The sequence below is a fragment of the Zalophus californianus genome, chromosome 4 (assembly GCF_009762305.2).
Source record: "Zalophus californianus isolate mZalCal1 chromosome 4, mZalCal1.pri.v2, whole genome shotgun sequence".
In the NCBI taxonomy this organism is placed as follows: domain Eukaryota; kingdom Metazoa; phylum Chordata; class Mammalia; order Carnivora; family Otariidae; genus Zalophus; species Zalophus californianus.
Window position 1 is genome coordinate 132088898 of NC_045598.1, and position 27786 is coordinate 132116683.

General features: G+C 41.5%; 1 protein-coding gene across 1 annotated transcript; it reads left to right on the forward strand.

The window, feature by feature from the left end:
* Positions 1-425: 425 nt before the first annotated feature.
* RDH10 (retinol dehydrogenase 10) lies at positions 426-27600 on the forward strand. Its single transcript, XM_027604527.1, has 6 exons — positions 426-981; positions 2608-2843; positions 22713-22811; positions 24045-24190; positions 25982-26113; positions 26217-27600. The coding sequence occupies exons 1-6, from the start codon at positions 693-695 to the stop codon at positions 26338-26340; spliced, it is 1026 nt and encodes a 341-aa protein (XP_027460328.1). The 5' UTR covers positions 426-692; the 3' UTR covers positions 26341-27600.
* Positions 27601-27786: the final 186 nt, after the last annotated feature.

Genomic DNA, 27786 nt, shown 5'->3' on the forward strand with positions numbered 1-27786 from the left:
GCGCTCCGACTTGCAAGCGGCGCTGCGCTGCGGAGCCCAGTGCCCAAGTGACAGCCGTGGGGAGTGCAGGGCAGGGGAAACGAGACCGCGGGGGCAGCTGCAAGCCGTTGGGCAGCGCTCGACTGTACGCGAGGAGTCGCCCCTTCCTGGCGCTCCCGCTGCCCCGCACCCCACTCTCCCACCCTTTCGCAACTTGGGTCAAGTTGACAACTCCCGCGGCGGCCGGCGGGCCCGTGCGGTCTCCGCTGCGCGCCCCTCCCCCGGGGTGAGAGGGAGCCGCCGCGCCGGCTCCGGGGACGCTCGGGCGGCGGCGGCTTGGCCATGAGGGCAGCGCGCGCCGCCTAACTCGCGGCTGTCACCGCCGCTGCAGCGGGACCGACCGACCGACCGGCCGGCCGGACGGGCGCTGCGGGACGGGCAGGCGGCCGCCGGCAGGAGGCGCCGAGCCGGGCGGCTGCCGCGGCGGGCACAGCCCGGGGCCACCGCGCCGAGCCCGGGCGGGAGTGGCCCCGCGCAAGCAGGGAGCGGCGCCGCGCACTCCAGCCCGGAGGGCACCTCGAGGGAGGGCGCGGGGCGCAGCCCTCTGGTCTCGGAGGCTCTGACAGACGCCCGGGGGGCCGGGAGCCGGGCTGCCCTGAGCGGGGTGGGCGCGGACGCGGACGCTGGACTCGTGCGGGGTTCCGGGCGTCGCGATGAACATCGTGGTCGAGTTCTTCGTGGTCACTTTCAAAGTGCTCTGGGCGTTCGTGCTGGCCGCGGCGCGCTGGCTGGTGCGGCCCAAGGAGAAGAGCGTGGCGGGCCAGGTGTGCCTCATCACGGGCGCCGGCAGCGGCCTGGGCCGCCTCTTCGCGCTCGAGTTCGCCCGGCGCCGGGCGCTGCTGGTGCTGTGGGACATCAACACTCAGAGCAACGAGGAGACGGCGGGCATGGTGCGCCACATCTACCGCGACCTGGAGGCGGCCGACGCCGCGGCGCTGCAAGGTAACTCGGACCTGCGCCGGATCAAGCCTCTCCCCACCCCCGAGCCGTCCCCGGGAGGGCCCGAAACCCCACTGCCCGGGTCAGCCCCGCTCTCAAGGAAGAGAACCACCCCCTCGTCTCCTGCGAGTGGAATTTGCCCCGTGAGAAAGGAACACGGTCACCTCTGTTTTAGAAGGGGGAAGGTGTGGCGAACCGTCTTTACGGAGGTCCTGTCTCTGGGGACGAATGTCGGGTTTCCTAAACCCTTTGAGGATAGGGAAGGCAGAGGGAACTTGCTAGCACAGGTTTGAATCCTAAAGAAATGCCTCACTCCCGTTTGCGGTGGGGGACTAAAGTGTCTCGGAAGTTGTTCTCACCCTCGACTGATGCCTGTATCTATGTTACTGTGGTCTGAACCGCTGAGGCTCGGGCAGCATTGATGATTTCACTATAACTTTAACCACAAGAAAATAATTAACATTGTTTCACCAGAGACAAGTAGGTGCTTTAGTTATACACTCAGCCTGATTGAAAGATGTCCTACCTCTTTCAAAGCGCTTGGAAGATTTAAGCCTCATTGTAAATTTATTTCATGTTTTTGATAACCTCAGGAAATCTGCCTCACTGTATTTATTAAATAATCTGAATCTGAGGTGTTTTTTTTTTAAAGCCATAGCGGAGACCATAACCAACCATAAATATTGGTCTAAGAAATTTGATAATGGCTCTTACTCTTTGGTAAAGTTTTTCATTTCCGGAGAAAACATATGAACTATACCGAGAAGATTAACTTGGGACACCACCCCTGCCCCATATCGATCATTTTTCACCAAAACTATTGGCACCTGCCTTTTAGGTCAGAAAATCAAAGGTCAAAAATGTTACATTTTCAACAGTGGTATGGAGGGGTAGCAAATACAGATTTTTGTGCTCCCTTCCAAAACCTAAGAGAGAAAGGTATTCAAAAACCAGGAAGGAGAATTTTGGTTTTTAAATTGAGATCTTATGTGGTAAAATTGCATATTTACCTTTAAGTTTGATTTATGTGAGGTGCTTCTTAGGAGAGCTCAGCTATTCCAGTTAGAAAAAACCAGTGATCTCCATTCTTTCATGAGAAACTTTAGGTTCATTTCTTGGCTTTGGCTGACTTCAGATTGTTAACAAATCAGTTTTGATTTGTGACCCTTAAGGAGAGTTTCCATTTTGAGGGTGCTGGTACTAAAAGAGTGAAAGCCGGTCCTGGCCACTGTTCCTCAAAAAAGACAGGAGTGTGTAGTGTTTGTGTTTGGGGGGCGGGGGGAGGGTGTTACTCTCTGGGCTGAGATCAGTTCTTTCCAGGTGTCTTTAGCTCCAGGAAGCTGATCCCATGAGGTCTGACTTGTATCGGGCTTGTCACAATTACATGATTTTCCCCTAAGCAAAGTTATCCAGTAAATTGCTGTAATTCCCAAAGACTTTTGGGGGAGGAAGGCAGCTGTAAGTTCAGTCATTGGCAAGCCTCAGGGTGTTAGAAATTTGAAGCTCACTGTAGTATTTTTGTTTTGTGTGATCTTTGTCCTACTGATTGCCATGTGACTCACGTTTTGCACCCCCCACCCCCTTCTCTGTTCCATTTTTTTTCCCCTTCATCTGGACTTCTGAGGACAGCTGGGAATGGTGAGGAAGAAATTCTGCCCCACTGTAACTTGCAGGTTTTTACCTACACCTGTGATGTGGGAAAGAGGGAAAATGTCTACCTAACGGCAGAAAGGGTCCGCAAGGAGGTCGGCGAGGTCTCAGTCCTGGTCAATAATGCCGGCGTGGTCTCTGGGCATCACCTTCTGGAATGTCCCGATGAGCTCATTGAGAGAACCATGATGGTCAATTGCCACGCACACTTCTGGGTAAATATAAACATCCTTGTTTTTATTACTAGGCCCTCCTCAATGAGAAGGTTGGGAAGGAGCCAGACTTCAGTACCAGCCTGAAAGACACCTGTACTGTTTCACCACAAAGCTTCCTTCTAATTTGTTATTTCCCCATGGTGAATTACACTGTATTGCCAGTTACTATCAAATAATTATTTTCTACCGTATTCCATGCAGTCTTTCTGAAGCGGGTGAAGGACTGAACATTTTGAACTAGTTTTGAAAGATTGCCATAAAAATAACAAGAGGGAGCATAAAACCCTGGGTTTGTTTATTTTACTTTCTGTTGAGTTTGTAAAACATTGGTTGTTCTTATGAATTCCTGAAGTCAGAGTTTAGGCTTCCAAATTACTGCTCAGCCACATTTTAGAAAGTGCCAGAGATTCTGAGATCAGCATTTGTGGTCCATTGGGAGTGGTCAGGCCACCCTGGCAGTCACTTGACATCCATTGACCATCCACAGGGTCTGTGGCATTGTCCTGATGGAGTACATCTCAGAACTCTCTCAGTTTACAAGATGCCTCTCTTAGGAGAACAGAGGTCACCCTGATAGGACCACAGAGTCACTATATAAGGGGTAGGAGGACTGTGAGACTTGGGGAACCAGGGACTTAAACCACATCAGCTTCTCACCATCAGAGCTACTACAACATCTAAGGATGAGAGGGAAGGAGGGCCTTCTTGCTCTGGGGACCAAACGGATCCCAGTTTTTCAGCTAAACTTCAGTAATGGTAGGTGTGAAGCTCTCCCCTATAACTGTACACTGTTGACCTTCTTTATTCTCTTCTTCCTCCATAGTAATTCCCCTTTACTTTTGTAGACAGGTAAGAGCCAATAAAGGGTAAGGAGATAGGATTTTTGTTTTTGTATTTTCCATAGGCGGATTAGCCTTCTAATGGAACACAACAAAGAACTGTTTCTTCTAAATAGGTCACATTAAACCTCATTAATTTTTTAGCAACTGCTTAAAAACTTAATCTGGTTTTAGAAGTACTTACTCAGATGCTGTTCCTTGAACATCAAACCATTTCTCTGATCCTGAAAGAAGCTTACTTTAATGTTTTATTTTAAAACATGAGCTTTATTTAATTCATTTCCAAACTCTAGAAATGAACACACAAGTGATATGAGCTAACTCATATGGATGTTTTAAATGAGTAAGGTGATTACCAAATACAGTTTGGGGGCATTTAAGTGTGCCTGTGCATGTGGGCATGTACATAGGTGTGAGAGAGAAAGAAAGTGTGAGTGTGTGTGTTGTGTGCAGTGGGGGTGGGGAACTGAATAGAAGTCCTTGCTACCATGGGGTCCATAAGAGCAAGTGGCAAGGGGGTGGATCAGGTGAGTAAAGGCCGGTACAAATGAATAAACTTGGCAATATGGTTTATCAAGAATCTTAGGTATTTTTAATTCTGAGTAAACCAACCACCCTTTGAAATAAGACATGTGAATTGCAGGTGAACTTGGAGTTTTCATAGTGGAGTGGTAAGGATGAAGCTGCCTTAGAAACTCCAGTTGATTTCAGTCAACCCGTCATCTTTAAATAGATATACAGCCATTGGCAGGCTAGTTGTGGACCACCTTTTTTCCAATAACCTTTGATGGAGATGATCCTCGGTTTCTGAACTGTAAATTTTTACCTATACGATGCTCTAAAGTTTAGCCATCTTGTCTACTTTCTCTGCCTGATTATTTTTCTGAATTATAAAATTTCAAATGTAACCACACTTTTAAAGAAATCCCATACAATCATCTGCAGTTAAAGACTTTTAAGAGGAAAGCAGCCTCTCTTCACTAGACATTCTATAAAATGAGAGCTAATTGAGAGTGTGTTAAGCACAGAAAAGCCATAGCTTTGGCTTTGAAAACGCACATCAATTGATAAACCGTATCTTAACATTAGACTACTTTCTAACCTAAGGAGAAAATTGAATCAAATCTCCAATAGAAAAATTATTGTGGAATTGAATCTATATAGTAAGGAGGAACATACCACCTTCCCAGAGTCCTTACTTTGCTTTGAGATGTTGCTTAACTACACATTTTAGGGAGTTCTTGGAAGCCTTGACAGTAATGACGTCACTTCATATTAAAATATGGGAGGCTCCTGAATACTCCAGCTGTTTTTCCCCTAAGCATCTAAACTGAAGAATTTATTTTCAATATTGAGTCAGAAAATTCATTTTAGAGTTGGAATTTCTGACTTCTTGCCGAGCCTGACAAACCCTTTAAGAAATTGAGATCTAGCAACTAAAATTTAGAAGAAGACTTACTATAATTTTTACAGCAATTTGGTGGGGTGGGGGGTGTTAAATAATGTAAGAACTACCTGAATTCAGCTTCCCTTCCAGTAGTCCTCTTAGGCAAAAATGTCTGTGACAACTGTCTAAAGATATATTAGCATGTGCTGTTTTCCTTCCAAAGAAAATAACCAGTGTGTCTTTTTACTGTATATGGGTGGGAACAAGAAGTTGCCCCATACATTTTATTTAAAAAGTATATCAGCTGAGCAAAGAGTTGTTTAGTCATTTGAATGGGTAGTCTTGAGCCAGACTTGTAAGTAGCAGTTGCTATCTGTTTTCACAAAATACTGAATGGTATGTTGATCCTGACTCAGCGTTAAAGTCCTGTGCAATGAAATAGAAAACCGTGTGGACTTCCACTGAAAAGCTGAGGGCGCTCCTACTTCCAAACCCTTCTACTACTGCCTTTGCCTTCAAGACCCTCTTCCTCCACTCCTGTACCTTTTAGGGCCTAGCACATTTCCTAATACAGTCTTCCCTCCCCACTCCAGCCCTTTTCTGGCATTTTTGCATATTAGAGCTGCAAGGATCCTTAGAGTTAATTTTGTCACATCCCTTGTTTTCTGATGAAGCTACAGTTAAATGGCTTGTCTAAAACTTTCTCTCTTCTTACCATTAATCTCTTGCAGCATCTGTTCATTCCCACCCTCTGTGGCATAGTATGTGCTCTTTGGTATAATTTTTTTTTATGCGTTGTGCCCTGAAATTCCAAAATAGATGGCAAGCTGTCTGAAGGCAGTTTGTTCTATTCTTCCTATTTGTTTTCCCCTGCTTGGACTAGAACTCCACTCCTAAGACTCAACAGTCAATAAACGAGTGTTCAATAGGCTAGACTTCTGCTTAAAGATTCAGAAGATCACCTACTCAGGATGCTCACAGAAGCCTGTCTTGTGAAATTTCAAAAGGTAAGCCTTATGGTGGACTAACTCAACGCTGTGCAAGACTGAGGAGATCTCAAAATGGGGCTGGCTCACATTCATAATGGTTTGTATCTCCTTTTGTTTTGCTACACAACTTTTCCATTCTCTCTGCCCCACCCGTGTGCTCACATTTACTGTAGCGTATTAACTCTGCTCATTGCCGCGTGCTCCCATTTACTATGGTGTATTAACTCTGCGCATTGATGCGAGGCTAGCGACTTTGAGAAGGCCGGTGTTGATAACCCGGTTGGAATCAAGCTCAAATCAAATGTATGGCAACCATTCATATGTCCCAATGGCTGGGGCTCAAGGAGAGGATTCCCACTGCAATTCCCTCCTCGATTCTTAACCTCATACGATTTCTTTCCCTGCACGTTGAAAGTTTTGGCTGTGCTCAGCATTATTCTACACAGCCCTCTGGTCTGCTGTGATGCGATGCTTCCACCTTCCAGGATTCTTCTATCACCAGCAGTTTGGAGTAGACTGTAGTTAGTATAATCTGTTGTGCAACATTCACGTCAGGGTTAGCACAAGACCAAGAAGAATATATGCAACACAATGCACTTTAATGTTGGCATAATCATAGCAACCATTCACTTAGGTGCTCTCTGTGGCTCTGTGCGATACAAAAGCTTGAAAATACCTTGCTCGTCTCCTTTGAAACGTGGCAAGTTGGTCTTGCAATTCGCAAGCCTGTATTTTCCCCAAAACATTAATATTGCTTCGCTTGTTATTTTTTAAGAATCTTAGCTTGCTATTTTGACAAGACAAGAGTTTATCTGTAGATCCTTTTTGACCAAAGAGCTGCATTTGGCCTTTATACGTGAGCAGCAAATTGATCCCTGATTAACCAGAGGGGGGAAGCCAAAGCATTTAACTCCAGGCCTTTTATGTTCTGAAGAAATTTTGCATGGTAAAGGGCTAAATCTGTCAAATAGCTAGTCGGTAATTTACTTCTATTGATATGGTAGTCAGACAAGATAATTGGTAGTTAATTAATAGACCACTTAACTTAAAAGGTTTCACAGTTTTAAAATACTAATTACTGAATTAGGCATTTATCTATATCCAAATGTCTAAAGTCTATTTAGTTAAAATCCATCCAGGAAAAGTAAAAGCCCACCAGCTAGATCTGAGTAATGTAGCACTTAAAGACATTAGTGCTATGGTACCTAATATCTCATGAATGGTCCCTAATCATTAATGTTTAAGTTCCTGTGTGATTTACTGGGTTTTAATCTCAAATGCCGTATTGTTCTCTGGTTAGAGAAACCTAGTTTTGTTCGCGGCCTCTTAGATTTAGACTCTTAAGTATTCATATAAAACTACTTGGCCAGTACTTCCTCCTTCAAACCATAATATTAAGAATTGTTATACCATATATTTTATGAAGTGTTATTTTCCTATCTTAGGATAGCTACTAAAAAGTTGGAATTCACGGCCAGTTTTTAAGTCTGTACTAGAACTGGCTTCTGTTGTTAAATAAATATCATATGCATAAAAATCAAGCTTCAGGAAGACTCTCTAGGCCTTGAACTGAACTGTAATTTGACATGGAGTAAGCATACTTTATCTTATTAATTCTTGTGGTCCCATTTAAAAACATCTCTCAGGTAGCAACTACTCAGATATTTGGGACTGTATCCCTAACAGGGTCTTTTCATAGCCTTGTTTCCTAACACAAAATAAGATCACCTGCCCCTTAAACATGGCGTTTCTATATTTGGTATGTTACATGGTAGGCCCAAATTGCTTCTATTGCTACTAGAAATCAACATCTATGACATGATAAAATGTCACTTTACGTAACTGGTATGAGCAGGGCACCATCCTATAAAAATCCTTACAACATCTTTGATGTGTGTTGGAACCTGTGTCCGGTTACCTCAGTTTAGAAAATATTACTAAGTAACCAAGATCATATGAAGAAATAGCAGTGCCCCCCTCACTGCCAAATCCAGTGTGCAGCTTGAACTTGCTGCAGAATGTGATCCTGTTAACCATCTCTGAAACTCCAGCCTTTAGTTTCCATGATAAGCCCACTTTCTGCTGCTTCTCTTCTGTCTTCCCAGTCCTCTCGGCCTCCCTGCTTCTGAGATGGAATGACTAGTACTACATGCTCAAACCTCTTCTCACTGTGCACCCCTAGAGGGGTAATCTGTTGATTTCAGTGGCTTCATCTGATTTCTGAGACAGTTCCCAAGTTCACACAACTGTCTTGCTGTTTCACTCATTCCCTAAAATCAAGTTTCAAAACTGAACTAACTCCTTTTTGCCCCTTCTTGAATCCCCTGATATGGCCAGGACCAGGCTTGGGAACATCAGCAGTATCTTTAATTCCCCATCCTGCCCACATTCATGGGTCCTGACTGTTGTGTTGCTACCATGTACTTTGATCCCCTCCTTCCCAGTCCTGTGTCCTCCCCTGTGCTTCCATCACCTCTTGCCTGGACTTTGGAAAGAGTCTCTGAACTTCTTTTCCCCGTTCCCAGCTTTTGCTCTTCAACCTATGGTTATCCAAGCAGACTCGAATTTATTACCTGCATGCTTAAGGATTATGCTAAGAACCTACTCCAAACCTTTGGGTAGCCATATTGTTCACAGCATGAAGTCCAAGCTCATTAGCATGGCAGCTTAGATCTTCTAAAGCTGATTTCCACCTGCCTTCCAAATTCATCACCTATTATATCTCCTGGTCAACCCTAAACTCCCCCTGGGCTGGACACCTCACTGTGCCCTGATGGAGCCCTGTGCGCTCAGCTGTTCTGCCACCTGAGACCTGTCTTACTGGGAGACAAAAGAAGTTGAATAGTTTAAACAAAATGTATCACTACCTCTGGGAAGGGGAAAAAATATTCAAAATACTTTCATGTTGACTTAATAGTATCTTTATGGATTAAAGGGGCAGTCCCTGTAGAGTAGTTTAAAAGTTTAAAAGTTCCAGTTCAGGGAATGGCCCATTCTTGTTTGATTATGTGCTATTTATCTCAATTCCTAGAAGCAAAGTTGGTGTTTGTTCTTTTCTCCCTTGTTATTTCTACATCTAGGACTTTATCCATTATCTGTAGATAACGTAGTAGAAATTAACCTATAGGACACGTCAAAGTGAAAGCATTCTTTAACAACTGTGCTAACACTGAATAGCTTTTTCAGAAAGGCTGAATGGAGGAGTGTTCCCCACGTGGGGTCCTCAGCCATTTATTGCAGGATTGGGTGACAGGGGCCTAGAGAAGAGCTACAAGCCCCATGGCCAAATACTGAACTGTTCACATTCTCCTGATTTATTCTGTGCCCTTAAATTTGTTTTTACCCTAACCATTTTTCAGATTTTTAAGATCTTTGGCAAATTCTAGTGAATTGACTTCAGTTAACTTGAATAAAATTATTTTCAAGAAGTTTAATAACCTCATTTGGGACTTAGAATAATTTTTTGAAGTAGGAAACGCCTTGTATGTTCACTAGCTAAAATTTAAATTAAAAAAAATAAAGTAGGAAACCCCTTTTTTTTAAGTTCCTTCAGTTAAGGAATATTAATAGCAGACTCATCTAAACTTTCTGTTCTGTTTCAGAAACTGAAATTAAGCCTCATTCATTTATGATAAATAGCCTGTTTGCCTCCATTTAATCCAGATACCGGCCTATATGGATAGATGTGTCGATGACATGTTTGTTTGCTTGTTTTGGAATGCTCAATGAATAAAAGCCTCATTACTATGGTGCAGTTATAGCCAACAGACTGGTAAAAGCCAATTTGAGCCGCTGTTTTAAGTCCTAAATACCCAGGATGTTTTTGGAACCCCAAATTGTACTATGCTGAATTTCCACTAGGGGGTGTCCTGGCAGGGTGGATTTGTATCTTACTTCCTTCTGCACTCACAAGCAATAATTTTCCCAAGATAAAGGGCCTTTTGTAGCTAATCTTTGGAGTATGACAAACTCTGATAGTCCTTAAGAAATAGGGAACTACTCCCTGTCTCAACTGAATGAGTTAAATCCAATGTTTTGAGCCTGGAACTCTAGGGAGATTAAAATGTGTTAATCTCTTGGTTTAATTAGTGATTTTTTTATCTCAGAAGTTACTATAGGGGTTAGCTATTCACAGAACTACCCCTTTCTTATAGTTTCTATTAACTGACCTAAAAAATTCCTTTTAGGCTGCGACCTCTTGTAAACATAATGGGAAAATAACCCAGAGGATGGAATCTTGTAATTCTTTCTTTGAAAATACTGAGTGGACAGGTAGAGCATACAGCCAGCCCTTGTGGTAGGGCAGCCTTAGGGAACTTCCCTGTGTTGTGACCTAACACTGTTAAGATACCATTGTGCAGAGTAAAGGTTGTCAGAGCATGGCCTTGGGATTTAATCACGATTACCCTGACGCTTTTGGCCCGCCAGTCAGTCCCCGTCCGCCTGGGTTTGCAGGCTTACGCCATCCCAGCACTGGAGGGTATGCCTTTCAACACGAGGAATGCTAACATCATTTACTTGATTTCACCCAGCAAGGCCCATTCTTGAATTCCTTTTTCTTTTTATTTGTCAATTCTCTTAAAACTCAAGTTCACACCTGTCAGGGACCATTTTCCTAAATGCTCTGAAACTAAAATTAAGTGAACCACGGGGAAAAATTGAATATCCTCTCATAATGATCATAAAACTTTCAACACTGCAGCAAATGCTGCTAGAATATTTAACAAGTGAGGGCAATTACTGCCGCAACCTTGAGTGCTGTCAAATTAGCGCAACTGACAAGCCACTTACAATGAATTCACATTTGGAAACAAAACATTACTTGGTCTGTGAAACTTTCAAAGATCACACAAAGTTATGTGTGAAAAGATGGCAACCATGTTAACATTGTAAAGGTTGTTTTTTTGTTGTCGTGTGTGTGTTTTTTTGGTTTTGGTTTTGGTTTTGGTTTGGGGTTTTTTGGTTTCTTGGTTTGGGGAAACCGTGGTGTTTCTCATTTGCTGCTTGCGTAAAATGTGAGTTTCTTGCCTTTCAAATAGCTTAGTACTGGAATTTTTAAATATTAACAAGGTTCAGCTTCTTAGTGTTATTCTAAACAATGGGGCTCAAAATAACACTTCCCAAATCAATGTAACTGGGAAAATATTTGTGGTGTAACTTATGGAAGCACATGGGTATTTTGAGGACAAGTGAAACTTAAAATTCAAAGCCTGAATTTTCCCACCTGCAAATTGCTCTTAACATACTGCCCCCTACTGATTTCTCAAGGATTTTTAAAAATGGGATATTTCTACAGTATCTTGGGAAAAAGAAACATCAGGTATAATAAATTACCTTAAAATAGTTCTGTGCTAACTTTTAGTATTTTTATGTCTGCTGGACTCTTCTCTGTCGAGCGTTATAATTTATATTTTAAAACTGTTGTTGTCTGCTCCCAGTAAAAGAGGACTAAAGGAAAGGATTACAGAAGAGGTGTTACTGGAAAGCGTTGTTTCCCAGCATCAGCTAGGATTCTGGATGAAAGGGGTCAGGCAGCCGAAGCAGCTGCTCAGCACTATGGTTTTGAGGCTTCTGGTTGTCAGGTAGTAGGTTTCTGCCGGAAGCGAGTCTGGCACTGCCTGGAGGGTAGGGAGGCCTGGGAGCCATACAAAAGAAGAATCAGGAATTGCAGGAACTTGAAGAAACAACATAACCAAAAATAGATAGCACTTATAACCAAAAGAGCCTATAAATATATGCTTAATGAGCCTGGAGTGCATTTACCGTACTTTTATATAGCCACTTAAATTTTACAGACCCTTTCATAAACACTCTTCTCTCATTTGAGCCTCAAAGCAACTATGAATTAAGTAGAGCCATTATCCCCATTTTTATGGATGAGGAAACAAACGAGAGAGGTTATAGGAATTGCCTAAGGTCACCCCTGGGGAAAGAAGAAGCTAGGACCCAGTCCCTTATCCTAGGACTGTAGTTTAGAATCTCTACAAATACTCACCTGGGCTACATGTTCAAAGCTCCTAGTAGATTTTCCTATGAGTCACTTATGCTTTTGCCCTTTGGTATAATGAAAGAATCCACCTTCAAATGTTGATTTTTTTTTTTTTTACTAGCATAGTTCATTTAGCAATGACTAATGAACCCTAGCTTAATATCACCAGAAAGTTTGCTCCATAAATTAGACAAGAATGTAACATTCTAGACTAAAGAGCCAATACCACATTAGAATTTTATTACTAAAGGCCAATTCATGTATTTTTCCATGCTTTTTCTGTAACTTTCCGTGGTTCACATCCGAGATGGTTACTTCATTGAGAAGACTGTAGGATATCCTTGGTCACTTAGCTTCCTTGCTTTTCCTAGTTCACATGTCAGCACTGACAAGGTGGACACAAAAAGCGAATAAACAAGGCACTTCAACAAGGATTGGCTGCACAAAGTTCTATAAATACTTGGTACCAAAATGTCAGTAACAGGATGGTTTTAGTTTTTTGTTTTTTGCTGTTTTTTTTTTAAAAAGCTTATCTCCTAGAAAATGTAAAACCTTTATTCTGTTACATAATAATCTTACGGGATTAGAATTCCAGATAACTCCATAAGCTTTTCCTTTGGAAATGCTAATCATGGATTTTCAAAATGATGCACTTTTGCCCAGTTGATGGCGTCCAAACTTATGGCCCAAGCATCTGATTTGTAAAGGGCTAAGTTTTTCCTAGGTATGATTTCCTCACAGGCTTACCAAAGCATGAAAGCTTCAGAAAGGTAAATGAGAAAAACGGAACAGGTAAAGGCTAAGGCTGAAAGCCCTGTCTTGAAAGCTGAGCCTTCAAAGCCTCTATGGATGTGGGGAGAGGACATTGAAGCCTCCTCGATCTGCGTCTGTGAGCTTGTTCTAATGGCTCTGGGGTATCTTAGTCCATTTAGTCCATCTGCACTACTAGAACAGAATGCTGGACACTAGCTGCATTACAGATGACAGGAATTTATGTCTCACTATTCTGGAGGTTGGAAGTCCAAGAAGATGAGGGTGCCAGCAGATTCCAAGTCTGGTGAGGACCCACTTGGTTGGTAGACTGCTGTCTGCTGAAACCTCACACGGCAGAAGGGGTGAGAGGCCTCTCTGGGGCCTCTATTAGAAGGGCACTGATCCCATTCCTGAGGGGTCCCTAAGGCCCCACCTTCTAACACCATCACAATGAGCATTAGATTTCAGCATGAATTTGGAGACACAAGCATTCAAACCACAGCAGAGGGGCTTGCTAGTGCTAAAAATGGATCCAATGCAAATATACAGAGAATCTGTCCGTAAACTCTCATAGTTGTCCATAGAAGACTCTGGGTGAGCTTGACGTTGGTTTGAACCAGCCCTTAGCTTAATAAACATTGTTGGGGAAAGGGTGTGGAGAGTGGGGCTTCCCAACCTCTAATATGCTGGTTCAGAGAACACGGGTAGGCTAGAGGGTAGCAAAATCTTGCAGTTTTGCTGAGTTTCTAGGAGAAATTGATGTGAGGCCACTTAAGGTTTAAAGTAGACAGATTCCCCAGCCCACCCTAGAACCTTGTGCTCAGTCTGTGGGCCAGGGCAGCGGCATCAACAGCATCACCAGGCAAGCTACACGTTAGAAAAGCAGACCCTCAGGCCCCTCCCAGACCTACTGGATCAGAATCTGTAGTTGATTCCAGATCCCAGGTGATTCTTTGGCACATCAAAGTTTGAAGAGGAACTGATCTTGAATATGCATTTTCCTTTCCACTTTCTCAATATTCTCCTTCCTGCTGCCTTTTTGTTTTTCTTTCCTGAGCTAATCAGCCCTTTAGGAATCTCATAGACAAGAAAAATGCCAGACCACACACTCTGTGTTCCAATCCTAGTCTAGGTTTATTTATTTTTTTTTATTTGGATTCCGGTCCAGTATCTAAAAGGGAGAGTGCAGGTGCTATCTTGCTCACTATTCCCCTTGGTGGCTATGCCCAGGGTGGAGTTTCCAAAGCCATAAGCATCATGGAACAAAGTCAAGACCCTGCAGTGAAGACTACGTTCTTCCCACCCAGGAAGTAAGTACCACCTTGCCTGTCGTGTATACCCTCTTCCTCCACTCCTGGCCCCTGGCATATTGTTGGCTTCTAGTATTGGGTAACGGAGGGCATGGTGTCTCATATACTTGCGATACCTCAGGGGAGGTCTTCCTTTTTAGTTTTCACAATTTAGTAATGTTTTAGGTGGTTTAGCCAGAATTGTGATTGACAAGTGACTATTGCTGTCTTCTATTCCACTTTAGTCCTGTTCTCCCATGAGGAAGCTAGAATATACCAGACTAGTTGCTGGATCTGCAATTATTGTCCTTGGAGATATTTCTTAATTTAGTAGTGGAGTGGTAGTTCGAAGGTATGGACATACAAACTAAAACTGATGGGCTTTTGAGCCCAAATTTAAGTTGTGAGTTTTTTAAGGCCCAGGATGCCTTCCGAACCTAGAAAAATGTCATTATGCTATGAGAACTAAAGCTTAGAAAAAATCATCACTGGACTGCATGGAACTTGATTTGCTACTGTGCATGTTCTTTCAGAAGTTCACAAAGTTTTCTCTTTAACAGTGCCTAATACAATATAGGTACTCCTCAGACTCTTATATATAATAAGTAAATTCTTTGTCACTACCATGCAAGTTTAAGAATAAAGTTTTCAGGAGTGACCGCTTGATTATTTTACCTTTCATTTAGGTAAAGATTTTAATTTTTAAATTTTTTTTTTAAAGATGTTATTTATTTGTCAGAGAGAGACAGAGAGTGAGCACAAACAGGAGGAGCAGCAGGCAGAGGGAGAAGTAGGCTCCCGCTGAGCAAGAAGCCCAATACGGGACTCGATCCCAGGACCCTGGGATCATGACGTGAGCCGAAGGCAGATGCTTAACTGACTGAGCCACCCAGGCACCCCGCAATCTTAATTTTTTTTAAAGACTCCACAGTAAGCAAACTAGGAAGTGAGGGAGAATTTAAACTGTTTAGACATATGAAATACAAAGGATGATGGAAGATGATCTTGAGGACACTGTTGGGCCATGCTATTGGAATAGAGGCAGGAGGGACAAAGGAGTCCTGCCCCTTCAGATGGCCTGAGCAGTGGCTGAGCTTGTGTGCAGTGTTTATTCCTCATGAAAGTGGTTACTAGTCACTAGAGCAGAACCGGAGCCTCTGCCCTTTGGAAGATCTGTCTTTATTACAGTTTCTGGGATGTGAGTTGAGTTTGGGGCAAAGCAAAGGGATTAATGACAACATGTTGTTTAGCAGACTATTTGGCTGCAATTTTGTGGGTTATTTTCATTATTCTATAAAGCATTATTAAATAGGGAAAGGGGCCTGAGCTTGAAGGAGATCATGGAACACTCCTTTGATGATCTAGGACTCAGCCAGGGGGAGGGTCCAGGAAAACAGCACTTCAGAAACCGTGTTCAGCATTCAGTTTCTTTTAACATCCTGAACTTCCATGAACTCTAAAACACAGAAATATGATTATTTTGCAGAGAATGTGCAATTTCGTTAATATGTAAGAGGCATGAATTCAAGTTACTTTATTCTAAAAGGCAGAGTCATGACATCATATAAATGTTTAATGAACAGATTTTTACTACTTACCAGCTGCTGGCCTCTGCACTAATAATGGACCTGATACCTTGCTGAGTCATTTACGAGAGTCTTATGCAAGGTACACGTCAGTGTTACAACTTGTATTTCCAACGCGTGGTAGGAATCGAAGAAAGAATTATTGGACAGAAGTCGTCATAACATCTTTGAACAAAGAAACCTTGGAGACCTCCTCTTTTTGTCTCACAAATGAGTTAAAATCAAGATTCAAAGAAGTCAAGTAACAAGGATGGTTAGTTGATTGGCAGCTGGGACCATGTGGTTTTTGGACTCCAAAGACCAGTGTTCTTTCCAGACAGATTGAGTTTTCAGTCACCTCCTTTCCAGTGTTTCTGCATAGCAAACCCTAAAATTCAAGGGAATGTTGATGTCTGAGTGGCTGCCTTGGGCTAGATTCATCCCATGCGTTAGCAGTGGGAAGGCAAGTTAATGAAGCATTTATTTTTGCTGAATAACTAATGGTGTCATCATCTAGGTGTTCCTTTGAAAAGCCTAGCTCTTTTATTAGCTTCTTGGTTGTAGGGCAACTGTAGGAGTGTACTAGTGCATGTGTGTTAAGCATTAACTGCTGATGCCTTCAAATGTTAAACTAATCCCTGTAGCCTCAAAATAATAAAAGTATGGTAGATGTCACATTGGTAAGAATTCAATAGTTAGGACATACTCTGTAGTCTCTCCTCTATGGCTAAAGACAGAGCAGTATGTGTCAATCTGATAAGAGATTTTGTGAAGTCTGAAAGAGTAGTTCCAGGCTTCACTATCTTGGGGCTGTGTTGCAGTTTGTTGGGAGACTTTTCTGTCTCCACAAACACACCCAACTAGGGAAAAAGGAAAAAAAGCTGTCATTCAGTTACATGAATTTCAGAATTTGTGCTGTCAAATGCAACTACAAGATTTAAAGTCAGTGCATTGCTAGCAAGTATAGATTTAGTTTTTACTTCCTAATTAAAGATAATTTTGTAGTGAAAAATTTCAACTATCACGTTCTGTGGTCAAAGTGAAATTTCTTAGTTTGGTGGTCCGTATGTTTACTAAGCAGATAACATTTAGATCTACAGAATTAAGAGTATTTATCTAGCCATATGTTCCTTTCCCAGGTTAGCTTGGGGGTATGTCACCATTTTTCCATCTTTAAACACACTAATGATTTATCCTATTCGCCTTTTTTTTTTTAAGATTTTATTTATTTATTTGACAGAGACAGTGAGAGAGGGAACACAAGCAGGGGGAGTGGGGGAGGGAGAAGCAGGCTTCCCACAGAGCAGGGAGCCCGATGCAGGGCTTGATCTCAGGACCTTAGGATCATGACCTGAGCCGAAGAAGGCAGATGCTCAATGACTGAGCCACCCAGGTGCCCCTACCCTATTTGCCTTTTTAACACCGTTCCCTGCAATAGTTTGTACTACTGAATCACAGTTTTCCAGGAGCAGTGACTGAGTGTTCGGAGAAGAGTGCCACCAGATGTCATTTTAGCCTTGTAAATAAACAGTACGTTCCTTTGTGATTCTGATAAAGATAAGTTACTCTGGTAGCAACAGAGGCAGAAGGAGCAAAACACCAAGTAGAATTATTGAACTACTTGGAGGGGTACTATAAGGATGTCCAGTTAGATGTTTTTTGTTCAATGGAGTCTTGATTGTTGTTTCTGGGTTTTGTTTTGTTTTGTTTTTTTCTTCTCAGATCGTTTATATACTGCTCTTATTTGGAGATTCTGAAAATCCTTACACATCAGAAAACTATTATACATGTGCTGATGGTGTTAATCCTTTTCCCATCATAATATGATTTATGGCCCTCCTTAGAAACAAAAGTCTCCTGTTTCTTGGGTGTTCAAATGAGAACTAAACATTTTAAAAGGATTCTTTTTAAAGGATGTCTTTTCTGGAATTGACCATAAAACAGTTACACAAACACACAAAAATACAGTATGCGGCCTTTTCCTTCTGCGAGAAATTAACTTGGCTTTTTCCTTGGTGTCCATTAACCTGGAATGGCTTACAAATACAGAGAACACATTCTGGGTGTTTTAGCTACACCTTTAAAATGTCATCAGTCTCGAACATTTCAAAGCCAGACTTTGCCGGATACCACATTTCTTCACATTCTCTTTTGTTTAACTTTAGGCTAATTTGCCCTGACAGTGCAGCTGCAGGCCCTGCATCCCAGTGTGTCATTAAAAGCACCAAGAATGATCTAGAGGGTTAGAACTGTTGGAAGTTAATTTGGCGTAAACCTAACTTTCAAAGATTTCTCGAGATAGGACATGTCATGTCTATGTCCAGTCACACTTCTGTTTAAGAAATTCTTGTTCATATTAGAAATATGACCTTTACATTATCTTTCAAAGTGCCCAGGGCTTTGAAGAGGAACCCTGAGGAGCTATAGCGACATTAGACTTAAGTATGTTTCATAAGAATGTCAGGGTCCATTTCAATGTCCTTCCCCCCCTTCTTTTTTTTTCTTTTTAGTCACATAGCAACCCAGTCAGCTGGTGGCCGATTATGGTATTGGGAGTCTTATGATAAAATTACTCATGGGTGTGCAAAGGTCTATCTCCACATTTTTTAGCCAGAGTTCATTAGTAAGAGTGCTCTCTTTTTGCAGATAAAGTGATCCCTAGGTCCATTCCAGCTTTAAATTCTCCCACTGACCATAACAATTAGTGCATATGGGTTGCTGACTCTGAGACCCCCCAGATCAAGAGTCAGCCATTTTTTCCTGATGAAGAACTACAAGACCTCTGTTTCATAGACATTTGAACAAAAGGACATAGCGAGGAGTGCAGTTCTCTGGCTTAGGTTAAGCATCTAGCTAACCTTGCCAGCCACCTCTGGCACCAACTAACTCTGTACTTTAGAGGTCATTGTACTAGGTGGTCACTTGTGATCCAAGTAATCCATCCTTCTAGTGAAGATAACACAGCAGTCCAGGTGTTCGGTGAGTGATCTGAGTTGCCCCTCTCAGATTCACTGACGGCGGCACATACGTGAATTTATACTTAAGCCATTTGGGTGTGCTCTTAGATTTGCCCTTGATGTTCTTTTAATGACTCTTTGAGACAAAGTTAAAGATCACGAACCTTAACTTGAACTGACTGGTGTCATGGCAACTAGCACTTCACCTTTTGCTGGTCCCCATCTCGTACATGCTGCAATATTTGTGCGCATTAATAATTCATTGCAAAGTGCCAGATTTCTTTGTGCTGTCAAACTGTGTCAGGGACGGAATATGCTGTATCTCAGATGTCATCTACCAGACTGTTGAGGGCAAGAGTAATTAGAAAAGAAAACTAGTCAGGTTTCTTGGGAAAATTCCTGAAAATGTGATGCTTTTCTAGCCACCCATTTATAGCATTTTTCCTGTAAAGTAAGGGATAGAATTAGTGTTGATCAAAGTTTATTTGGTAATGTGCCCCAGACATAAGGCAGGACTTGGGGTTGTGGAAATAAGGCGCGAGCAATAATTGCTCGCCTGCATTCAGGCAGCAAAGGAAATGATTAACAGCCTTCGTGCTCAGTCACGTGGATCCGGCTCCAGGGTGAGCCCTGAAAACCCAAGTTTAAAAAGAAACCCGAATGGTCCTGATGTGAATGCTCTTATCCCAGGCTTACCTTTGCCTGGCACACAGTAAGAGCTGAGTGTTTGACCCCAACCTTAGAAGACAGTGAGTCTGGGTTCCCAGGCTGACCCTGGCCTTGGATGGCTTTTTTCAGCTCCTAGTTTCCTGAACCTTGTTTGTTGTGCTCAACATGGATAGCGGTTGTAATTGTGGTATTAGACCTATGATCGGTGCACTTCCTAAACAAAGAATATAGGCCTTTGTCTTAGGATGTAGAAAATGCAATGACACATTGGATTTCATTTATACAGAAAGCTGTGTTTGTCCCTTATTAGGCAAAGAAATCACATATTTTAAACTAGACACTGACCTGCCACTACCTTTTTTTTTTTAACCCTCTCTAAAGAAAGCTTTATATTAAAACAAAACTGTGTCACACTTTACTTAGTTACTCAAAGTAAAGCATATTTCCCGGAAAAATGTTTACAACCCACAACTGGAGAAGATTTTGGTCACTAAGCCATATTTGGATTCTTTTGTTTCCCTTCTCTTTTTTTCTTTTTTTCCTTTAAGTACAAAACCAGTAGCTTAAATGTCCCTCCAAACTAATTGGAGGGAGGGCAGGGAGTGAAGAAAGCAGACCCAAGTCACATTTTTTAGAATATGCAGCCAGAGTACCCTGTGCATAAACTAGAACTGTTATACTTGATATACTGATTTAACACAATTAAGTGCTGGTAAGTATAAATTCTGCTTAGAGACAAGTACAGAATCAGCTCCCATTTTAGCCGTCATTGCTTGGCCAGATCATAAAACAGTACCTGCATGTAATAGATGTTCAAGAAATAATCGTTGAAGGAGTAAGTTAATACCACAGACTAATTTCAGGAAAAGGGGAGGGGTCATTAATCAGTTTCAGAACCATGCAACAAATTAAACTTAAAAAACAGTTAGGAACTTGTTAATCTTCTATCACCTGCCTTTATGTGGTGCTGGGGATCTGGATTAGTCATTTAACACCTGCAGGCAACAGCATCACACACGAGTCCAGGGAAGTCATTAGCGCCAACCTGCTTGGTGCCCATGTGTTTCCAGGCAGGGCCAGCCACCAGCTAGAGCGAGTGGTCACTGGCGATGTGAAAAAACAGGATCAGGGATGCGGACTCGCCAGGTAATTAAGCAGCAAGTTCTTACGGGTGTTCTATATTGTGTGTAATTTCTTGGGATTTAATATTGAGACTCCCCACTTAAGAACTTAACGGTAGGGTCCTTTGTACTAAATCTGTCCCTGTGTTTCAAGAGTAGGCAAACTTTTAATACTGAGAAATTATCTGAGTTGCATCAAGAATACATTTTACACTTTTTTTTTAGCTAATCTGGGAACGGTTAATCATAACCAGATACTTAAAAGAGGACTTATAGTCTTGATTACTTAAAGATATGTTTTCTTATTTAGATTGGAATATATATCCTTCTTTATGATGTTATTTTATTGCAGTTCTGTGATATGGCCATATATAAGTTGTAGAGCTTAAAATTGAACATATAATGACCTAAAGTACCAGTTCTTGCCTTTTTTGGCTGACAAGCACACCAAACTAATAATTACTATCCTAATTACCCTAACCATTCCCACTTCTGCAAAGAAGTAAAATCCAGCTGAAACATCTGCTTCTTGGAAGAGAGACACTCCAGCAGTAAGCCAGGTCTCCAGAGTTCACAAGGAACGTTATTCACATTCTCTCCTCCACAGTGCCCATCACAGGGTAGTAGTCCTGCCATAATCTTTGAAAAAATAGTCAATATCTTCCAGCTTAGTCTGAGGCAGCTGGGCAAATAAATATAAACAATTAAAATCAAAATACCACAAAACGTATAATTGCAAATGGTACTGACCACGTCTTAAAGAAATACAAGGTGGTGTAGAATTACATAAAGGCTCAACACCTTCAGTAGATAATTATTTGGAAGCTCCTGTAACATAAGCACATTGAAAAGCGCAAGAGGCTTTGTAAACATGTGATTAATATTATACTTTTAATTACGTACGAGGGCATTGGGAGTAGACTGTCAGAGAAGAGAAGAGTTCATGGGTAAAACCTCACAGGTGAGAATAAGTGTGCCCTGGGTAACCACAGTGAGGAGGCCCAGACAGATGGGGTATGAGTCGGGGGTGGGGGGGGATTACATGATGATCAGGAATCAGACTGGGAAAGACCTTGGGACACTTCACAGATGTTCATCTGGCAACTGTGTGCATCATGGATTGGAATGCGGAGAAACTTCAAAATAAATGGAATGACTGTTTTTGATCTTGTACGTGCAAAAGTTATTGTAACAAATTAGATATTTATGCAAAAATTCAGTGATCCCTTAGCCAGGAAATCCTCAGAGAAGGGCATGCAAGTCTTCTTTAAGTCCACTGTGTATTGTTTGGGTTTTTTAACTTCATAAATCATGGGGAAACTGTGTTGGCAATGGGATATAACTCAACAGTAGACAGATTACTCTTTGCTGCTTTCTTTTAAGAAGCAGGTTATAAAACTGTTGGGAGCCTGGTAGAGTAGTTAATAGATCATCTTAAGCAATTTGAAGTAATTTTTTTTTTTTTTTTTTTTTTTTAAATACAGCCTTGTGTCTTGAAGGTGAAAGAGCCAGAGGGGGGAGAAAGAGTTTAGCGAATAAGAAATAAGGGTCTATTGCCCTGGAACTGCCACATGCTCAGCTACACTGAGTGGCCGAGTACCTGCTTCTGTGGGAAAGTCACTGCCCTGTAAGCCCCCCAGTGGAGTGTGGTCATTTAGAATGCTGGAAGCTCCTGTCCATTAGCATTGGACACATTTCTCATAATGATCCTGTACTTTTATCCTGCATTTTTACATCCTGAAATACTATACCTCCTGTTAGTACACTTCGGTAAAGTTTTAGATGCTGGAAGATGATGCTGGGCGATCTCTTCATTTGGGGGTCTCTTCCTGTTTAGACATAGCCATAAGGGAGACATTAATACAAGGCACTTACTTGTGGGTAAGCTGGAGGCCCCTCACAGACCGTGAGATAGCTGTGTTAAAGTGTCATGAGCATAAAAAGATCCCTGACCTGGGAGTAGTTTAGATTAGCAGATAACTATCACTTGAAAGGTGATAAAGAGCCTTCGACTAATGGCTTTCTTTTCATCTCTGGCGATTGTCCCCAAAAGCTCTTGTGTTACGGTCTTGTTGGTCACGGCTTCTAATAGGCCTGCCACACCAATGATATGGTGTTATGCTAACCAGACAATCAAAGGATCTTCTCTTTTAGTAAATGAGATTTACTAATTAGATTTTGAAACAAATTGGAAAATGTACCATTATGTGGGTAAAACTGATTTTATTTGGCTAAAACATTAGGTAGGATTGGCTTTTAAATGAAATTCACAGTGTCTGTTCTAAAGCTTGACTCTTAACTTTTCTTTCAGACCACAAAGGCTTTTCTTCCTACCATGCTGGAGATTAATCATGGTCATATTGTGACAGTTGCAAGTTCCTTGGGATTGTTCAGTACTGCTGGAGTTGAGGTTTGTGAGATATAAAGCATTTCCTTCATTCAATCAGTTTATCTTGTGTTAAGTATACCAAAGTCCTCTGAAGAGTGCCTGCTGCCCATACATTCATGAAAGCACTCTGCTCGACCTGTGTGCTGTGTGTGGAATGTTCTGCAGTAACCCAGGGCCAGCTGCTAAAGTGTACCTCTAATACCTTCTGCCATAAAATCACTTATACTAGTTTGACAAAGCCACAGCATCAGGAAAAGTAGGTGGACTGCTAGTCCTTGGTATGCCCCCTTTTCATTAGCAGTTTTGCTTAATGATGGCGGGGAGGCACAGGGTCAAGAATGAAACTGTGGAGGGCAGTGGCAGTACCACGGGAAACAGATACATGAGGCCAAAGGTTGACGTCCTGTTTGGGTCGACTTGCCAAAAGTGAACTATCTTGTATCAGTCCATCAGAGGAGATGGTTATGGCGGATGTGAGGTGTCTTTCATTGTTAAGTTTGCAGAACTGGGCTTAACCAAACCCCATTCTTTACCATATTCCAATAGTAAAGCGTGTGTATATATATCATTCTGTGCTGTTTGTCCTCTGGGTGTCTCTAGCATAAAATTGAAAACCTCACCCCCATGCAAATAGGCAAAAGGACACAGAGTAGATGGCTTCCACGTTCTGCATTTCCATTCCTACATTTAACGTGGGGTAAGGGATAAGAACTTTCTATACCACGTGTTCTTAGATTAAGGTCTGGCTTAAGTTTATAAGGTATACTTACCATTTCCATTTTTACTTTACTCTAAAGAGAAAATCAGATCATAATAACTTATAACCTAAGCTAGAATTGCCTTTCTCTCCTAGCGATAATGAAACAAACTGGATTTTCATTCTCCTTTACTGAACAAGAGACCATTTGTGAATTTTCCAGACACTTCAAAGTGAACCTCTCCATTTTTAGCTCCAGCTTGTTAGCTTTTATAAAATCCTTTGTGGTAACTTCCACAAAGTAATATGATACTTGGTCGATGTGGCAAAAAGTGTTCGTCTGTTTCTGCTGTTGCTTTGAAAATATTATTTCTGCACTGAACCACATCAGATATCTGTCTTTGAAAATGCTTTCCTTTTCTTTGCTTAGTCACCTGTAACCTTCTGTATCAAACATACAACCAGAGTAATAGGATCAGGGAAGCTTGGGCTTGGTCGATTTGGTGGGAGATCTGTGCACATACTTAGTGTTTCTGTTCTCTTCCCCTCTAACTCAGGATTATTGTGCCAGTAAATTTGGAGTGGTGGGTTTTCACGAATCCCTGAGCCATGAGTTAAAGGCTGCTGAAAAGGATGGAATTAAAACAACGTTGGTTTGCCCTTACCTTGTAGACACGGGCATGTTCCGAGGCTGCCGAATCAGGTCAGTGAGAACCTATCTTATTACTGATAAAAAACTGTTTTAGAAACCATCTTTCCATATTGGGAGAATACGTAGAATTGTATCTTGCACTTTATCATTTGACAATTAAACCTGTTACAAACCTCACTGATCAAGGTTTGTAAAATTCAGGTGAATAAGATTAACGAGTGAGGGTCTGGTACCACGCTGATACTAATGTGAGGAAGTCAATCTGGAAGCATCAGACAGGAATTGGCCTCTTTGCACCGTCAAGGAGGAAACATAAATATCCAGGGTTTCCCTTAGAAGCTACTTCCTTAGGAGTTATTTTGTTTCTTTAGTATTAGTGTTGGTAAATGAATGTGACTTTGATTTGGATATGAAACAATGTGACTGTCACAAAAGAGTAAGCCTTTCTTCTGAAAAGCCCTTTGAATTTTGCCCTCCAGATTTGGGAGCTTTCTCTTCGCAGAGAGTATATGTAGGTAGATTCACTGTAACAGAATGAGAAAAACTATTTAGATTTACTAAAAACGACATAAAATACCCACACATTTTGAAAGGAGGCATATGGGAATATAAATGTCAAGTCATGTCTGACTTGAACTAGCAGAGTAAACAAAACCAGGAATCGTTAAAAGGATACTTGTAAAGACATGCTTACTTTGAGATCTTTGCTTGGATGAATTTGAAAGGCAAGGGCAGATAACCAAACCAGTTCCCCGTTGGTCAGGGCCGTTCTTAACACATCCTGAAGCTGGCCACACTGTGAAGTAGGTGGAGCTCCATTTGAGTCATTCCAATCTCTGGCTGACTCCAAGTCTGGACTGGGAATGGACTCAAGCTCTGCCACTTTTCCCAAGTGCACGCACACGTGTGTGTGTGTGTGTGTGTGTGTGTGTGTTGGTTTCTTTCTTCGTCTTGTATACTTAAGAGCCAATTGCCTAGGGTCTAAGGAGCCCTGTTTCCTATTTAGCATGACAGGTGTCCAAAGCTGTGGTGGGACAATGAAAAGTGAAAGGAATAAATTATACTATTAGGTTATTTCAACGTGTCATGTAATGAATTCAGCTGAAGCTGGGATGTCTATATGCACTTCATTTCAGAGACCCCTGAGAGAAAATACCTTGGTTTTCCCTCTTGGGGCATCCAGGAAAGTATATAGCTGACTTACTTCACTTAGAAAAGTTATGCTGGTGTTACACACCGTCATTCTAATAACACTCAGCACTAAAAGTCTCGTATTGTGTTTGGGTTTAGTGTTTGTTATGCCAAACACCCTCTTCTTTTTCTACTGAACAAAAAAATAGAAAAATAATATGAAATACATTTTAAGGCATTTTAAAAACATTGTCTCGGGGCGCCTGGGTGGCTCAGTCATTAAGCGTCTGCCTTCGGCTCAGGTCATGATCCCGGGGTCCTGGGATCGAGCCCCGCATCGGGCTCCCTGCTCCACAGGAAGCCTGCTTCTCCCTCCTCACTCCCCCTGCTTGTGTTCCCTCTCTCGCTGTGTCTCTCTCTGTCAAATAAATAAATAAAATCTTCAAAAAAAAATAAAATAAAAACATTGTCTCACCTTACAGAAAAGCAGACCAATTTTGCTTTTTTTTTTAACCCGTTTTCTAGACTATGCAAATAAAATATATTCATAGTAGGAAAATTTGGAAAATACAGAAAAATACAATGCAGAAAACAAAATGGACCTAAGATCCTGACACTTAGATAACCTCACTGTTAATGTTTGGATGTATTTCTAGTCTTCCCTACTTTGTGTTTATTCTTAATTTCATTTTTTGAATATTTAACTTTCAGGAAAGAAATTGAGCCTTTTCTGCCCCCTCTGAAGCCTGATTACTGTGTGAAGCAGGCCATGAAGGCCATCCTCACAGACCAGCCCATGATCTGCACCCCCCGCCTCATGTACATCGTGACTTTCATGAAAAGGTAACTCTGTGGGTTCCCTCCTGGTTCGGGTCTCCCCGTGCCCACCCCCAGAACCTGCCGAGAGCCAGCGTGCACTTGCTAACAGACCCCTTTCTTTTTTCAGCATCCTCCCTTTTGAAGCAGTTGTGTGCATGTATCGGTTCCTAGGAGCAGACAAGTGTATGTACCCGTTTATTGCTCAAAGAAAACAAGCCACAAACAATAATGAAGCAAAAAATGGCATCTAAGGATCTTTTTTGTACGGATTATCATTTCTATCAGAAGACGATCAAGGTGTTTGTCTGATCCACATCAGCATTACTGACATTCTCTGGATTCTAAACCCATGTTGACTTTTTTTTAAAATCAATTTTAAAAAAAATAAATAAAGTGCAAATTAACTGACTAGAATACTTGGAAAATGTGATCAGCAAAAGTGAGCTTACGTTGTTGCCAACAGGGTCCTTTGAGGCAAAACCCTAAAACCAGTCAAATCTTTAAGACAAGCACTGTGTGACGTCTCCAGGCTACCATTATTTTTCTTAAAGAGCAGAAAGTCTAGAGATGGTAACGTCAGTGTGTTTCACCTGTGTGGTGGTTTGTGTTTTTTTAGATCTCCATAGAGTTTATTAATTCTTGTAATTAAACTCTAGCCAATTGACACCCTTGCAACTTCAAGGACTGATAGTGCTATATTTTCTCATGTTTTCTAAGTTTCAGTTTTGCAAAGCCCATGTGGCTGTTCATGGTGTTTGTGGGTACAGCTCTTTTAAAAAGGAATTTTGAAATCTCCATCAATTCAAAGTAAATGATGTTGATTGTTACAGTAGCGGGGATCAGGTCTCTTTCTTAAAGTCATAAGGACTAAGTGTTAGCCAAATTTTTAATTTTGTCTCTGAAATCTTTCCTTAAGGCTCTATTCCTCTGGAGACCTAGTTATCCACAAAGGTCATACATTTTCTACCTGTGAATTTTGCTGCATACAGAAAGTGCCCTTTCCTCAGGAAGTTGCTGTGCTTCATTTATTTGAATGGACTTTTATCTAGAATACATAGCAGCTCTGCAAAGGAACAGTTTCTAAAAATGGGAGCTTCTGCATTAAAAAAAAAAGTCCCCATTTTTGTGCCAACTATGATTAGTGAGGGGGAAAAATCATATTCTATGGAGTACGTATGGAAGGTTGTAAAGATTCTTTTGAAAGTTTTATTCACATTGTAGAACAGCAATTGACATTTTTACAGTATTTTTTTGTAAAGCAAACTATTTTGTGCCTTGAATTTGGTAAATGTGTATTAGTGAAATGTTGTTAAAGTGGACTTCTACCTCTGTATCTAAATGTATACCATCCACTTGTAAATTACTATAAACTATTATGTGATTGCTTTTTTTTTTTTTAGAATGTCTTGTTTAAATAGCGACCAATGTTTAAGGCTCTTAAAATAAGCCATCTTTTACTAATTAATTGGGAAGTTTTATAAAGGACTGATTAAATTTAAAGAGTTAACTTACATGCCACTGACAGTGTGATTCTTAGTGATCACCAGTATTGTAGAGAAAAGCATTGTGTTCCCTTTTTTTTCATATCACACCTTAAAAAAAATGTTTGAATGGAGTAATGTTCAGGAACAGCCATTAACAACTTAGGGTGCCATACACTCAAATTCCCATTGTTAACCATCTACTTAGATGAGATG

Excerpts from the sequence above, each read along its gene's own strand:
- RDH10 (XM_027604527.1), top strand. The coding sequence starts at position 693 with ATGAACATCGTGGTCGAGTTCTTCGTGGTCACTTTCAAAGTGCTCTGG. Across the intron at positions 2,844-22,712 it reads ATTGCCACGCACACTTCTGG|ACCACAAAGGCTTTTCTTCC; the intron begins GTAAATATAAAC and ends CTTTTCTTTCAG. Across the intron at positions 26,114-26,216 it reads ATCGTGACTTTCATGAAAAG|CATCCTCCCTTTTGAAGCAG; the intron begins GTAACTCTGTGG and ends TTCTTTTTTCAG.